Source organism: Notamacropus eugenii, chromosome 5, assembly GCF_028372415.1.
Source record: "Notamacropus eugenii isolate mMacEug1 chromosome 5, mMacEug1.pri_v2, whole genome shotgun sequence".
Lineage (NCBI taxonomy): Eukaryota > Metazoa > Chordata > Mammalia > Diprotodontia > Macropodidae > Notamacropus > Notamacropus eugenii.
Window position 1 is genome coordinate 63706158 of NC_092876.1, and position 14843 is coordinate 63721000.

The window sequence follows — 14843 nt, forward strand, 5'->3', positions numbered from 1 at the left end:
AGCAAGTGAAAGCTCTGCTTCATTTTCACGGGCTATAGTAAATATTTTCAGAGGCACTTTTCTGCTCTCTAGTGGCTACTTCAATCATACACATCATGAGGAAATATACAAAAAAACTGATGATCAGAGTGACTAGAAACAGACCTCCAAAATTAGCTCTGCTGAGGGACTTTGTCTAAGAAGCATCACTAATGAGATAGGAAATACCAACATACAACAAAAACAAAGCTGTATCTGAGCCTTCCAAAACTAAACATGATTTGCTGCCTCAGTGCATCGTTAGACCACTAGGATAAATTAGTTTTGCAGGTTATCACATCCTAAGCACTACAAGAACTGTCAATCACAGGAAAAAGCACTAGACTTGAAGCTAGCCTGAATATTTGCTAGAAGTGTGACATCACTTTGTGTCTCTCATTTGTTTCCAAGAAGAAAAAAAAGGGCATTATAATATTTGCACTACCACCTATCACAACGTCTCAAACTCAGAAGGGATCTCTCAAAGACCTCCTAGAACAAAACATATACCAGAAATAGAAATTTCCTCTTCAACATCTCCAGCAAGATGTTATTCATCCAGTGTCCGCAGGAAAATCTCAAATGAAAGGTTTTCACTGCTTCCCAAATTAGTCCACTCAACTTTGGGGCAACCCCAACAGCCCTGGACAATTCACAACATCTGGAAACCTCGGTTTCCTCACCTGTACAACAGAAATGATAGTGACACCTCCTCCCTCCCAGAATCTGAGAGGAGCAAATAGGAGAATATATGTGAAGTGAGCTTTGAAATGTTATAAGTACTATTAGCCTCATTTTTGATCCCAAGGTGAAAAGTCTGCCTATACCACTTTGACTCCTAGTTCTATGTCCTGGGGCCAAGTAAAAGAACAAATTAGATCTCTCACATGATAGCCCATTCAAATATTTTAAGACAGTTGTCAAAGATACATACACAACCCACTCCCTACCCATACCACCTACCTACGCATACCACCTTACTACCACTACCACCACCATCTTCTCTTCTCCAGGGTAAATGTCTTCATTTCCTTCCACCAAATTCCACCTTACTGTCTCCAATCTCCTTCCATTCAGGGCTTTTCTCCTCTGAATTATGGGGCAGCTAGGTGGTGCAGTGGATAGAGCACCAGTGCAGGAGTCAGGAGGACCTGAGTTCAAATCTCACCTCAGACACTTGACACTCACCAGCTGTGTGACCTTGGTCAAGTCACTTAACCCCAACTGCCTCATCCTGGGTCATCTCCAGTCATCCTGATGAATATCTGGTCACTGGATTCAGATGGCTCAGGAAGAGAAGTGAGACTGGTGACCTGCACAGCCCTCCCTCACTCAAAACAAAGTCAAATGCAAGTCATGTCATTATTTCTCTGATGGCATGGTCTTCTTTGAAAACAAAGGATGAACACACACACACTTCTGAATTAATTCCAACGTATCAGTGAACATTCTTCTTAAAATGTAGTCTATAGAACTCTATCTAACATTTCAGATGTGGTTTGACTGAGGCAAAAGGCAGTGAAATGACACTTCAGTATGTTATTCCATTCTCATCTAAGGCTGGGAACACACATGCCAATGTTATTAAGCTAAAATGAGACAATGTGGGGGACTGGATTGAGAGAAACCATGCCATGAGAGACCTCCTCAGAGCCAAGAAGACCTGGGTTCAAGTTCTACTTCTGAAACATACTGGCTGGGTGACTCTAGGGAGTTTCACTTCTGGTCTGTGCTCCTCAGCAGCTCTCTCAAGACTACAAGTGCCAGAGATTTTGACCTGCACTGGGAGAACCTCCTCATCTAGGAAGGTCCCTTTACCAATGGTATCACCAGTCCAAGACCTTATCTCTATCCCTGTTTTGTAGGCATAAAACACATTATCAAATATGAAGGCGAACTGTACTTCCTTTTAGAGAACTAATCATTTACTTTTCCATTGGGGAGAAGCTAGGACTAATATTTTTGGTAGCCATCACTATACTTTTATCTTACAGACCACCTCGGTGCCAAGAATATTACACCTGAGAGTGACACAATTTATACTTGTGATTAAAATGGGAACCAATATAATTTGCTCTTAAGGACAAGATGTTTCACAACTTGTACTATTTAAGTTGGAAATTTTTACTAGAAAATAACGTTCTCTCTGGAATCTTGAGGGACAATCAACAAGATTACTTTAAATCTCAAGCCCCTCCCAGACCTCCTGCTTCTTGGGAGGCGTTCCAGGGATTGCAGTCCAAAGATGGCAAAACTTCCACCTAATCATGAGGCTGCGGTAGTCCCCCAAGTATCTCAGCCTAGAGGTAAAGGAAATACAAACACAAATAGACAGGAAAAGAAAGAAGCTGCAATTGCCTTTTATTCCTTATCTCCTAAAACCTGACTTTCCCACTTGCATTGTTCACTAGAATGTGTAAGAGCTAAATCTAAGACTTCATCACTCCTTGGGCGATTTCTTACCACCTCATTACAAACGTAGCCACAGATGCTTGGAAAGCGTAGGTTGGATTTTCCAGGGGCCACCCCTTAGTTCCAGAGCTGAAATGCTGAGATCAGATTCCAAGGAATCCTTGATATCCTCCTGAAAAACACTGAGCAACCTCCATGGAAACCTACTCCCCTTCCAGCTTCAATTCTGAACAACAAATCAGAAAATGGAAAAGTACTAAGGCTCTTTTCAATTCTTTTAAGTAAAAAAACATATTTTGGGAAGCACAGGGAGGGCACAGGTATTTATGAAGTGTCTGCTACATGCCAAGCATTGAGTTAAGTGCTTTACAAATACCTCATTTGATTTCCAGAGCTGATGAAGAAACTATAAACATACAGACCACCATCTAGACAAACAGGCCTTTAGCCCTGAAGCTTTTGGAAGAGGAGTAATGTCACTGATATGAACACTAACTGGTACAGGCGGCAACCTCTTCATATCTTAGTTCCTCAGGCAAAATAACTTTAGTTATCTGGTGACTAACCATTTGGTGATGAGCCTCTCTGCATTCAGCAAAGGCAGGTCCAAAGATAACAGAGCATTGAACACCAAGTCCACAGCAAGGCCTGAAATGGATGGCTTTCCAAATTAGCCAAGTCAATTTGACAGATATCAATTAAGCACTGATAGGCTTCCCTGAGGGTATCTGACACAGATGTGTACAAGCATAAGACTGAGTAGTGTGTGCTAAGAAACGGAGGATGCAGACAACACACTATGAGGAACCCTAAGGGAAAGGTCACTGCCCAGGGGGAAAGAGAATACTGTTAAGGTTTCATGGAAAAGATGTCACCTGTTCTACATAGAGTGAATTCTATATACCGTGGAAAGCCCAAGATGAAGAGAGTACCAAGACTAATTTGGGAAGCAGCAAAAAGTTCAGTCTGGGTAAAATCTAAGCATGTAACAGGAGTTAAATAAAATAAGGCTGGAAAGGCAAGGTAGGGTCAAACTATAGTGGGTCTTAGCTACAGAGATAAGGAGTTTGTATTTTATGCTACAGGCAAGAGCAAGGGAATGTTTCTGAGTTGAAAATGGGCATGGTAAGACTGGGGCAGTAAAATAATTTGGGCACTTATGTTAGGAAGGAGCCTGCCAGGTGTTGAGGATCCAAGTCACCTCCATATCACATTTAAAACCATGGGAGTCAGACGTTAAGAGAGGTCTATAAGAAATACAAGACGCCTACAGATGCAGATATCTATGCATCAGATCAACTTGGTTATGCCATCTATCACTGGACCTAATTTCTATCCACAGACTGGCTACAGGACATAGCACTGAGGTGTTTTTATTTTCTACCACCGAAGTTTGTGGTTCACGGGTCTTACCAACATGCCTCTGCAATCACAGTTAAGAGAGGAGTTCCAAGTCTCGTTGTAATTCTAATTAGTAATGTGAAGGAGGGCAATTTCCTCCAAGTCTCAGTTTCCTCATCTGTAAAAAAGGAATAATATTCATACCACCTACTTCACAGGTGTTCCTGTGAGGCAAGTGCTTTTACTGTTTACAAATACTACTAGCAATAAGAAAATATGAAGTTTTCTGCACAAAATGCAGCCAGTTCAATATTACAATACTGAATTACACAAATATCAAGATCCAGAAATACATATTTACAAGACTATACACATACTGACTAAAATATTATGTTGAGTATCATGTTAAGGTAAACAATTTTCTGAGTCATCTATCTGGAAAAATGAAACCTTGGGATGATTTTAGTTAGAAAAGGTTTTTTTTAGGGCCCAAATTCTTACAAATAAGCCAGAGAAGCAGGCTAAACATTTATGTGCTTTCAAACTATTAAGGATCTGAAAAGTTAAAACACAAATGGTACCAATTTAGCAAAACTAAAGATCCTTGTACCAAAGTGTTAGAAATACTTAACACTAAGCTAGAGGGAACCCTTTTCCACCCAAGTAAAAAGCAGTTGCATGAATTAAGAAAAATTTTCAAGGGCCCTCAAAACCTCAAAAGGTCAATACTGGTTCAAATATAGTAAGTACAACACAGCACAGTACAAAGAATAGAATGAGTCAAATATACTCACAAATCTTGTTTGATTTTAGTCTTTAGAGTAAAAATGGGTGTCAGTTATAATACCAGATGTTTGCTTCATTTTTTGGAATCGAGTAACCTATTCAGATAAACTGACAACTCAGACTAATAAAAGGAGACTGATTTCTCAGTTTCTTCAGCAAAATCTCACTATTCTATTGCTCATTATGAGACAGACTTGGTTATACCCAAGGTAAAATTGTTTCCATTAAATATAACTTAAGACATGAAACACCTGATGTAACATGAGTAAAACTTCTGTCCCTAGGTTGTGTCCTAAAACGCATTAAGAGGATCCACTATATTATAAACACTCCATGCTTAATCACAGAATTTAATCTTCAAAGAAAAAAGTTCCTGTCATTAAAATATTTGCAGACAAAATTCTTCTCTGTACACATGATATTGTAACTATGTAAAATACTGCATTTAAGCCTGTGACTCACCTATTTAAATAAAGACAGAAAGGGTACCTGCTGGTCATTCCAACCTATGATAGGAGAGATGCGTCAAAGTGATACACAACTGACAAACTGCAACACCCTTATTTTCTATATTCTAACTGCCTACCTCATTCTATGCAGCAAAAATAGGTGAGACCTTCAGATCTCATCAACATCCTCTGACAGAAATGAAAGCTTAAGTCATACTGATCTGAGGTTTCACAAGATTCCTGATTTAAAGTTTAAGTACACCTGAAATCAAGAATGACTATAACCTCATGCAGTCAGGGCCTCAAGAGAAACAGTATATTATGGGGATTAGCTGATGATGCTCTTATTATGCCTGGGACAGGGACAAGATTAGGGCCTCTAACGAGGTTGGGGGGAAGGGGTGTATTAAGAGGTGTTATTAGGTGATGGATATCTGCCTTATCAGAAGGTGTTATCTATCTGGAGGGTTAAAGGAGGGAAAATATGTCAGTCCACTGGATCTCAGAACATTGTACCTGTAAGGTCCTCTGAGGATTTATCTGGTCCAACATTCCCAATCTCCAAACAGAGAACCCTGAGGTCCATTCAGCAAAAATAGCTGTCTTAAGGAATCTTCCTTTTCAGTTCTGAATTGGTAATTCTATGATCCATATTGACTTGCCCAATATCACAAAGCAAATGGTTAATAAAGCCAGGGGCAGAACTATGGTATTTTTCCACAATGTCATGCTTTGAAAAGGGATGTGAGGTCTATGAACTAACAAGAGTTAGGGTTTGTGAGAGAGCATAGGATTAGTTTGATGGACCCTTATCTCTCAATTCTTCCTCCAGGGCAAACCAGAGTTCCCAATACATAAGCAGATTTCCTTCTTGTTCCACTCTCCCCTTCCTCCCCACTACCACAATGACTACTGGTTGTGTTCATATGCCCACAGGTACAGGACTTCTGTAAAAAGACAAGTAAAAACATTCTCTGTGCATATTTCTGAGACGTTCTTTTCAAAGGTATAGGGTAAAAGACTAGAAAACTTATTAAATGTTGGAGTCAGAGGTAGAAAGGTGTAATATCAGTATATATCAAGCAAAGCACAAACAAGAAGGAAGCAAGAAGTTCAAAAAGAGTTAATAGTTCACATCCATGACACTTTCTTCTCTATCACATTTTGTTTCATGCTTCCTTCCTCTTCCACAGAAGTTGCCTCCCTGGTGCCAGCTCTACTATTCATGATGGCAACCTGATCCTAGAAAAACAGCACTGCCAGTCCCAAAACCCAACACTGTTTACTAGAACGTAAATAATTTGATTTATAATCTTGCATTCCATCTTGAAATTTTGTTTCATTCCAACTTTGCTCCAGTATTACCTAGGTCTGGGTATGATTTTCATCTGGGTTTTCTCTCATTTTTTCATTTTTGAAACTGAACTTATTAACAATTTCTTTGCTCAAAGCTCCTCTATCATTAAATGCATTTTAAATACCTAGGTACACTATGTATTAAAACAGAGTGCTTTATAAAACATTTATAAAAACATTTACCCAGATTAGTTACTAAACAGGAAGAAATAGTGGGACCAAAAAATAAAAAAGATGTATTACTAATTACCAAGAGGGGGGGAAAGCAGTACCTCTACCCACAAATAAATAATCCCTATTTCCTCACTCTTTTCCATCCTATTCCCCTATGCTGACCATTCTGTCCTGAGCAATACCTTGGTCTCTCCCCTTCCACTCCCAATATGGTAATATGGTTAGCAGCAGGGCACAGCAGAAAAAGCTCTGGCCCTGCGAGCAGGAGATCTGGATTCAAGTCATACCTGACTCCTTACTTATATCACATCAAACCCCCAAAGTGTGGGAGCTCACAATAATCAGCGAAGTGTGCCACACAATACCATGTGGAATGATGAACTAGGGTTCTTAGGACCCCTCCTTAAATCTGTTGCCCCATCCCAGAAGAAACAAATTTCAAGGGTAGAAACTCCCACTAAAGCCACCAGCCTGAATCCTAAAAGTCAAGAAACAATCCTTTATCAAAAATAGACTTCTTTCCCACCCCAAATCACCAAAACAAACACTTTGAACATAAAATGTTTTATTAAAAAAATTAAACATTGTACAGGTATTCCAATACAGTTTGTACAAATACAATAATAAACACTGTACCAAAAACTACAAATTTTGTTTTATTTCCTACCAAGTGGATAGAAACTTGTGAAAAGCCTTACTCTACATGCCTTCCCAATCATGGGAATGAGTACGTACGCCAGCCGAGCCATGTTAGTATAGGCTTTGGGCCAGAGTCTAACAGTGGCCTTATTAAAGAAAACAGGACAATGTCTACCTCCATTACTGCACAACTGCTTTACTGAGCAATCTTGTCCATTATGAGACACTAAAAAAATTGGTTTAAGAAAGATAGCTTTACTAGGGTTGTTTTAAATACAGTAAAATCCTTACTTATGACAGGAACATATCACCTAACATTCAATTCCTTCTACAAAATTCAGCATCAGGTGGAATTTTATTAAGGTCAATACCTCCACAGAACATTTTTGTTAATTTCCATCTCAGGCAAAATAACAGGTCAGTAGATTGCATTACGTTACCACATAATGATCTTACTGCACAATTACAGTGATGGAGGCCATCTTTCTGTGTGCAAACATTTCATCCATGACACATTTTGTTTTCTGACTAACCCTATTACGTCCAGTCTCTTCCCCTGTCTAAGAACATGCTTCCTCATCAGTAAAACAGATGACTCTTTCTGCATCACGTACCTCAGGGAGGCCCTTTAAGAAAAGCACTAGGAAAATTGTCCAAAATCTAGATCAAGGCAGGTTATTTTTCCTGACATTAGAGAAAGCTTCCTGAAATGTGTAATGCTCCACTCTTATATTTCTAATAAGCTCTATGTGTTTCAAGTTTTAAGCATTCTCAGTCTGCTGCTATAAAACTATCCCTGAGGGGCAAAGGATTCCTTATATAAGCTGGTCTCACAAGACAGAGTTGTAAAGTAGACCAAAAAAGAGAGGGATAGGTACAGAGGAGGGTCTCAACTGTGCCAGGCTCTCCCAGAACCTTCTCAAAGGCTCCTGTCCAACGATTTCCTAAGACCTACTGAAATATGCCCCCGGAGCTGATGTCCAGATTAGTAAAGAGGGAATGAAAGTCACCTCAGAGTAAGGAAGCTAGGTGGGATGAAGAAAATACATTATGGCTATCTTACTTCAGTACTGAAAATATGATTTTTATTAGTATCAATATCAAAATCACCTCCATTGAAGTCTTCCCTTGAAGCAACATGGCAGTGTGGAAGTAACCTGGGTTCTTGAAGGCAATGCCAGGCAAAGTGCAAGCTCCGGAAGGTCCTGCCGAGCTGCAAAGACTGAGCACGGGCCCAGCGGTGGACTGGGCGTCTGCCATCCAAGGACCAGCCTAGCTAAGTTCAGAGAGCCTCATTACCAGGTTAGCCGCAGGGTGGTGGTGAACGCGCCAATTCATGAAGACCATCTACTGAAGCATAAACAAGGGGCAATGTGCATTGGTGGAGACAGTACCCACAGCCATAAAATCATGGATCCTCCAAATACTGACAGTGTGCCCCACCCAGCCCCAATCATGCTTGGATTCCTTCCCGCCCTCCCACATCCCCCAGGGTTTCTCTTTTTTCCCACCCAACATCACCACAGATGTCCTGATAACAGTGCAAAATCAAGCTTTTACTGTCCAAAATTCCCCACCTGACGACATGGACAGGTTCCCCTCCCAAACACAATAGAATTAAGGGCAATCAGAATCACAAAATAAAGGAGATGGTACGTAGAGCCTTAGGAGAGTTACCCTAAAGGAACTGGCCAAACATGTGGCAGCAAAATGTTACAATGTTATAGTGAAATGGGTGAAAATGCATTAATAATGCTATTTTAAAGACGTAAGTTGTAAGCCTATTTACATTTTCATATCTATTTAAAAGCAGATTCCCTTTCACTGTTAATTAGAATACACCGCACAGTTATTGTATCCTGAGAGTGTCCGAGAGAAGACAAGTTCTTCAGTTTGATACTCTATTATAAAGTGTGCAAGATGCCTCGCAAATGTCAAAGCACTATATGTCACTTATAATCCCACCAGTTTACCCGAACTGAACTTCCACATTGTCCTCAGCTATGGAATCAAGTATAATCTAGATGATTCACGTTACTTACTCTAAATTCTAAATTTATAGTCCTATAATTTCTGCTTCCAAACATCAATAAAAAATTCCATACTTTTGGAAAGTGTGGCTGCAAAATACTAATTTCTCTGTACAGTTTTAAAATCAATCTCTCAAAATACTCTTCAGGCCAATACTTCAGCATATCACTAAACTGACTTACTGGTCAAAATAGAGTCAAAAGATAATGCCAATGTGTGGTAAACCACTGTTGTCAGATCATCCACTTCAACCCTCTCTCCCCCTTTATTTTACGATGATATCCCTGAGGCCCATCAAGTGGAAATAAGGCTCATCAGTGGAAGTGCTGGGATTAGAACACTTTTAACTCCAATCCTAGATGCCTACACCATGCTGCCTCTCAGTAAAACTCTTGCTAGAACGCAAATTTATTGAAGGATGAGCACTCCACATGTTATTTTGTGTGAATTGGCAAATATTTCATCCAGTATTATGTATTGGGTGAGCCCTCATTAATTTTTTGCTGACTGCTGACTGCCAACTATAGTGAATATGAAAAGTCTGGTGTTCCTTTAAACTGTATTATTTAAGTTTAAGTTAACAGTATGAAAGTCTGATTTTTCTACAAGCCCCATGTAAATTATCCAATATAAAGGGTTCGCGTTTCGTATTTCCCCCACCCTTTGTGTCCCTTTACTGATCAAAAAATGAGAAAGAAAAGTGCTCTTACCAACAACTCCATTGGTATCGTCCCCAGCGAACCCCACCTAGCAAGTCGACATCATGACATGTCAGGTCAGGGCAGCCTCAACCACGCTTCCCTGATAGTCAGGTGATAAAAGGAAGGAGTTAAAACAGGAAAAGTACACGTGCAGATTTCTGGATTACATCTGAAAATGATTTTTTAAAAAAATACAAACATAAAACACTCTGAGCTTCTGGTAACCTTCAAAATAAGAAAACCTTTTAGAAAAAATTTAAAGCTGTAACCATTTCAAGTTAAATCTAATCCTTATCAGACATGTTATTGGCCAACACTAAACTCATTCACATATTATTTTGAAAGTTTAGTGTTTTCATTTCCATGGTATAAGAAAGGAAGTCATCTTCAAGTGTCAAATTAGATATGTGCCTCATTTTGTTCACACCTTATAATACTGAATTCTTAAAAGCTGTAATCCAATTCACTGGGGTACATTAAAAACCACTTAATTCCTAAGTTAACAGAAGCTCTCCCTTTTAGAGAACATGAAAACACTTCTAAAGCCAAGATACTTCCTATAAGGCTTTTAGCTACTCAGGAAAGACGCTCTCTCATTCATGATTCACAAAGAACATCACATTCCTACTGCCTTAACTGTTGGCAGTCTTAAAAAACACCAATAGGAATAGGTAATAAAATTGCTTTCATTTTAGTTTCAAAATGTCCTTTTCATAACTGACATAACATCATAGTCTTATAGGAAGCATTTTTTAAATGGATTAAAAATATAAAGAATGGACTTAGGCAGGTCACCCCAATGAGGAGGCAAAAGATGTAATGCACTTTGAGGAATACAATTACAACACCACCACATGGCTATAGATTAGGAATGGAATTTTAGGACCCTATTTCTTCTGAATCTAAATGTGTAACTGATTTTTAAATGTGCTTTCTTAGACCCACTCAACTTTTAAAAGATGAGGGTTCATCTTTGAGGTCAATTTGTCTATTAAAGATGCTAAAATCACATTAGAGAAAAGTTGAGTACAAACTACTGAAAGCAGTGGGCTTTCATAATGCAGATTAACCCCACAACAAATTAAGAAAACTAAAAATTATGTTGAAATACCTGTATAGTAATTTCAGTAACAGGAAACTAACTGTAATACCATGATGAAGTTATTCAGATCTTTTGATTGAAACAACTTTTAGGATTAACTAGAAATCTGACAGTCTAATGATTTTTTTTGCTTTTTTTAAATCAAAATACCTTCATATAAATACATACATTTCTTGAAACAACTGCTATAAATGAGTGATCAAATAAAAATTAGCATTCTATTACTAGAGGGAGTTGAAATCCATTTCAAGATATACAACAAAATCTGCCTCAGTATAAAGTAGAACCATTTACCAGATACACACTTTTTCCCCCCTGCAGTAGATTCATGGCTAAAACTTAATTGAGCTGAGGGAGAAAAAGGAAACGGAAGCAAAGGACCAGGAAATCAAAATTTTCAAGATTCATTCATCATACAATTTGCAATACTAAAAAATATGCTAGTAACAAAAAGCCAAAATGACATCTTTCCTTACTCAACTTCCAGTGTCATAAGATTACATTTTGTTATTACTGTGGTATCTTTGTGAAAGCAAGGTAGATTTTCACCCTTTAGGTCTGTTATGGATAGAATGCTGCTGCAGCATTAATAAAAACTTCCCCCAAAAAGGGATGTCTCTAAGTGAAATATATCAAATCTCCACATGGTTACATTTTCCACTAAAGAAATACTCACATGAATTACATAAACAATTATATCTGACAGGCACCAGACTTAAACCCAGGGAGTTGGTCAGGGTTGAGGAAGGATGGCTGTCTTTAGAGTCTAACCACTGAAATAATTTGCATTTTACTGCAAGAGGATTGGAGAAACAATGACTTTTAAAGTTCTGTTTGCTTACGAGAAACAATTTTTCTGAATTCCATTCGTGTTTCTAAATTTCCTTAAGACATACTTAACTGATGTCTAATTCTAATTTGAGAACACAAACAAGTTTGCACTTTATACAAGTTTGGAACCAAGCAATTTCTCCCCCAGGGAGAAGCAGGGCTTAATCCAACTCCAATTTAGAAGATTCATATTTCAACCATAAGTCTGTATCTTCCAATTTTGAAATTATTATCTGTAGAGTATTTTAGTGTTTTTTCACATATCAAAAACAGGCACATTTTAAAAAATTATCTACTGGAAGAAAAGGTAAAGTTTAATAAGATACTCGTATTAATCCAAAACTCTTACAAAATAAAATCAGGCCAGATAATGTTTTTTAAATATTCAGCATTGTAAACATAAAAAGAATATTAATTAAGGCCTGTTAGAAGACTGTAATGTTATTAATATAATCTTTTGAGAAGGAAATGAGAAATGTATTTTCAGCAGCAAACATTAATTTTATTACTTCAAATCAATTTACAAGCCATGAAACCCAAGATAAGAGCTACCAAACTGACAAGAGAATAGTTTGGTTTTTATTTCTTTTTGGAAGATTTGGTCTTCTATAGTAATAATTATTTTTAAAAGACACCAGACAGCAACAAAAAGCCAAAGGAAGATGTGTATAGCCATTTAAATTACTTTCACAATTTGTCCATCTTTATAAACAAGCTTTAGAAATCTCTCAAGGTGTAAGAGGGGAAGGCAGTAATTATAATTTGAATAGAGGTCCAAATGGCTGGTTCTTGTAGTTTTTAAACTTAGATCCTTCTGCTCCTCTCTTGGAAAGCAAAATATTCTTCTGAAGACTAAAAGTCACAGCTCCAAAGGTTAAAGAAGTGTCATGAAATGGTGGCCAAAATAGTCCAAAAAATAAAATTAAATTAAAAAGGCTATCAATCAAAACTTTAAATGATCTCTAAGAGAGGTCCCAGTTGCCTTCTTAAAAGGCATTAAAATTCTGAGGCAAATTTACATATTGGAAGGAAATTCTATTTCTCCCCCAAAACAGGTTTGATGACTAAATTAAATGCTAAATAATCAATCACATTCACAAAAGCTGAAGTAGAACTTTGGTTGGCAATTGACCCCACGGCACTACTGATAACTGTCGTCCCTGTCATCCAGCAAACAAGCACTTCAACCACAAATTATCCTTCAGAGCAAGAATGTGGGTCAGAAGGAATTGTAGGCCATTTCTCCAACTCCTTAATGCTTGATAGAACTGCAAATTAATCCATGCCTGTGAAAATATTCAAGCTATTTGAACCTGGTTTTTAAAAGAAGATAAAATTTCAAAAGGAGAAGTGATTGTGAAAACACCAATTAATTGAGTTCCATGTGGAATAATTCATAATTTGATCTAATCCTCAGGCTAACATCCACAATGCTACTGTGTTAGAGTAGACAAGAAATTTTGCAAGAATTTGATCACTCACATAGGCAGTTATACTTTGAAAACAATATTCCTTGCAAGGATTACGAATGAAATAATGTTTTAGGACACAATTGAATTTGAAATAGGTAATGTTTTGAATAGATTTTTGAGTTTTATTGAAATCTTACATGAACAAGAAATTGGAAATACAATCACATCAAGGAACAAATTGCCACGGCTTTGACGTTGAAGCCAAACAAATTTTGTAGGGCAGATTTCAAAAAGGTGTGAAGTTATAACAATTTAAAAACACAGTTAACCTACTTCTAGGAATGCAAAACATACAATCATAGGTTATTTTCAATACAAGAAAACTGAAATTTGTTTGTTTTAATTTCTTAAAACTACTAAGACAAAGCACTAGCTTGTACTTTTATTTACAGCATACTCATACTCCTATGTAGTCTATCTCAAATTCAAAAAAAAAAAGAAAGAAAAAAGGAACTGTCCAAAAACCAGAGGTTCTGCAAAAATCATGATTTAACAGTATGCTCAGACTGCTTTGAAACTGCTAAAATGAAGCCTAAAACGATAAAAGCATTGTAATCCCAAGAAAAAGGGAACTCTGCAAGCCCAGTAATGTCCAAGAGCATTTATGAAAAGAGAAAAAATAAAAATAAAAAGACTCGAGTATATACACAATAGTGATTCTTCAGCCCAATACAAATGGCAGCAAATTGCTACTGAAAGATGAAACAGTTAAGCCAAATTTTTTTTGAAGAATGTAGATCTATAGCCAATCAAATATCGCCAATATCACTTTCAAGCCCTCACTTGTCTACTTCATTTCCACTGTTGCCCATAAGTATCCTGATAAAACTCCTGGTTGTCATTATTGTAGCCATAGTTACCAGAGTAGTCGCCACCTTGCTGAAGCGGCTGCTGGGCGATGGGCTGGGAGCCCCAGTTCTGCTGGCTGTTGGTCTGGCGACGCTTGGAATCGGGCTGGTTGTACCCATCGGCCTTTCTCTTGCCTCCTACGTTGCCCCCACGATTACCTCGCGCTCCACGTGAACCACGGCCTCTCTGTGGCTGGGCAGGGCCCCCTCTCCCGCCCCGAGCTCCTCTCGGCGGTCCCAAGGGTGCCCCCCTCTGTGAATAGGCAGCTCTACCTCGTGGAGGAGGTGCCCCTCGCCCCCGTGGTGGCGGCGGAGCACCGCGCCCACCCCTTCCTCCTCCTCTTCCTCTTACTGCATAGCCATCATCGTAGCCATAGTAGGGGTCTTCATAGCCTCCACGGTAGTCATGATAATCGTAGCCATAGTAGTCATCATAATAATCTTCATAGCCATAGTAATCTGGGGGGTAGCCGTAGCCGCCTCGCCCCCCGCCACGCCCCCGGCCTCTCAGAGGAGGTGGCATACGAGGTGGGGGATGGTAGTAGTAATCTTCATACCTAGTGAGGAGAGAATACTCATTAGTTTGTTCTAGAAGGCTCATGGGGACTACTGTTCTACTAAACCACTATCCGGAGCCAAAAAACAAGGTTCTAAAACTCTGAATGGCAAGACCCAACTACAAA

At 38.6% G+C, this 14843-nt stretch overlaps 1 protein-coding gene across 7 annotated transcripts in view; it reads right to left on the reverse strand.

Moving 5' to 3' along the window:
* Positions 1 to 7084: 7084 nt before the first annotated feature.
* The window catches only part of HNRNPR (heterogeneous nuclear ribonucleoprotein R), a 30339-nt gene continuing 22580 nt past the window's right edge, over positions 7085 to 14843 (reverse strand). For 4 of the 7 annotated variants that reach the window (XM_072609246.1, XM_072609252.1, XM_072609247.1 and 1 more), the window contains one exon: positions 13412 to 14717. In XM_072609246.1, the coding sequence (XP_072465347.1) occupies positions 14105 to 14717 (613 nt within the window). In that variant the 3' untranslated portion in view covers positions 13412 to 14104. Of the gene's footprint in view, positions 8526 to 9916; positions 10077 to 13411; positions 14718 to 14843 lie in introns of those variants that run through there. The other 3 variants (XM_072609251.1, XM_072609250.1, XM_072609249.1) reach the window with 3 other exon arrangements.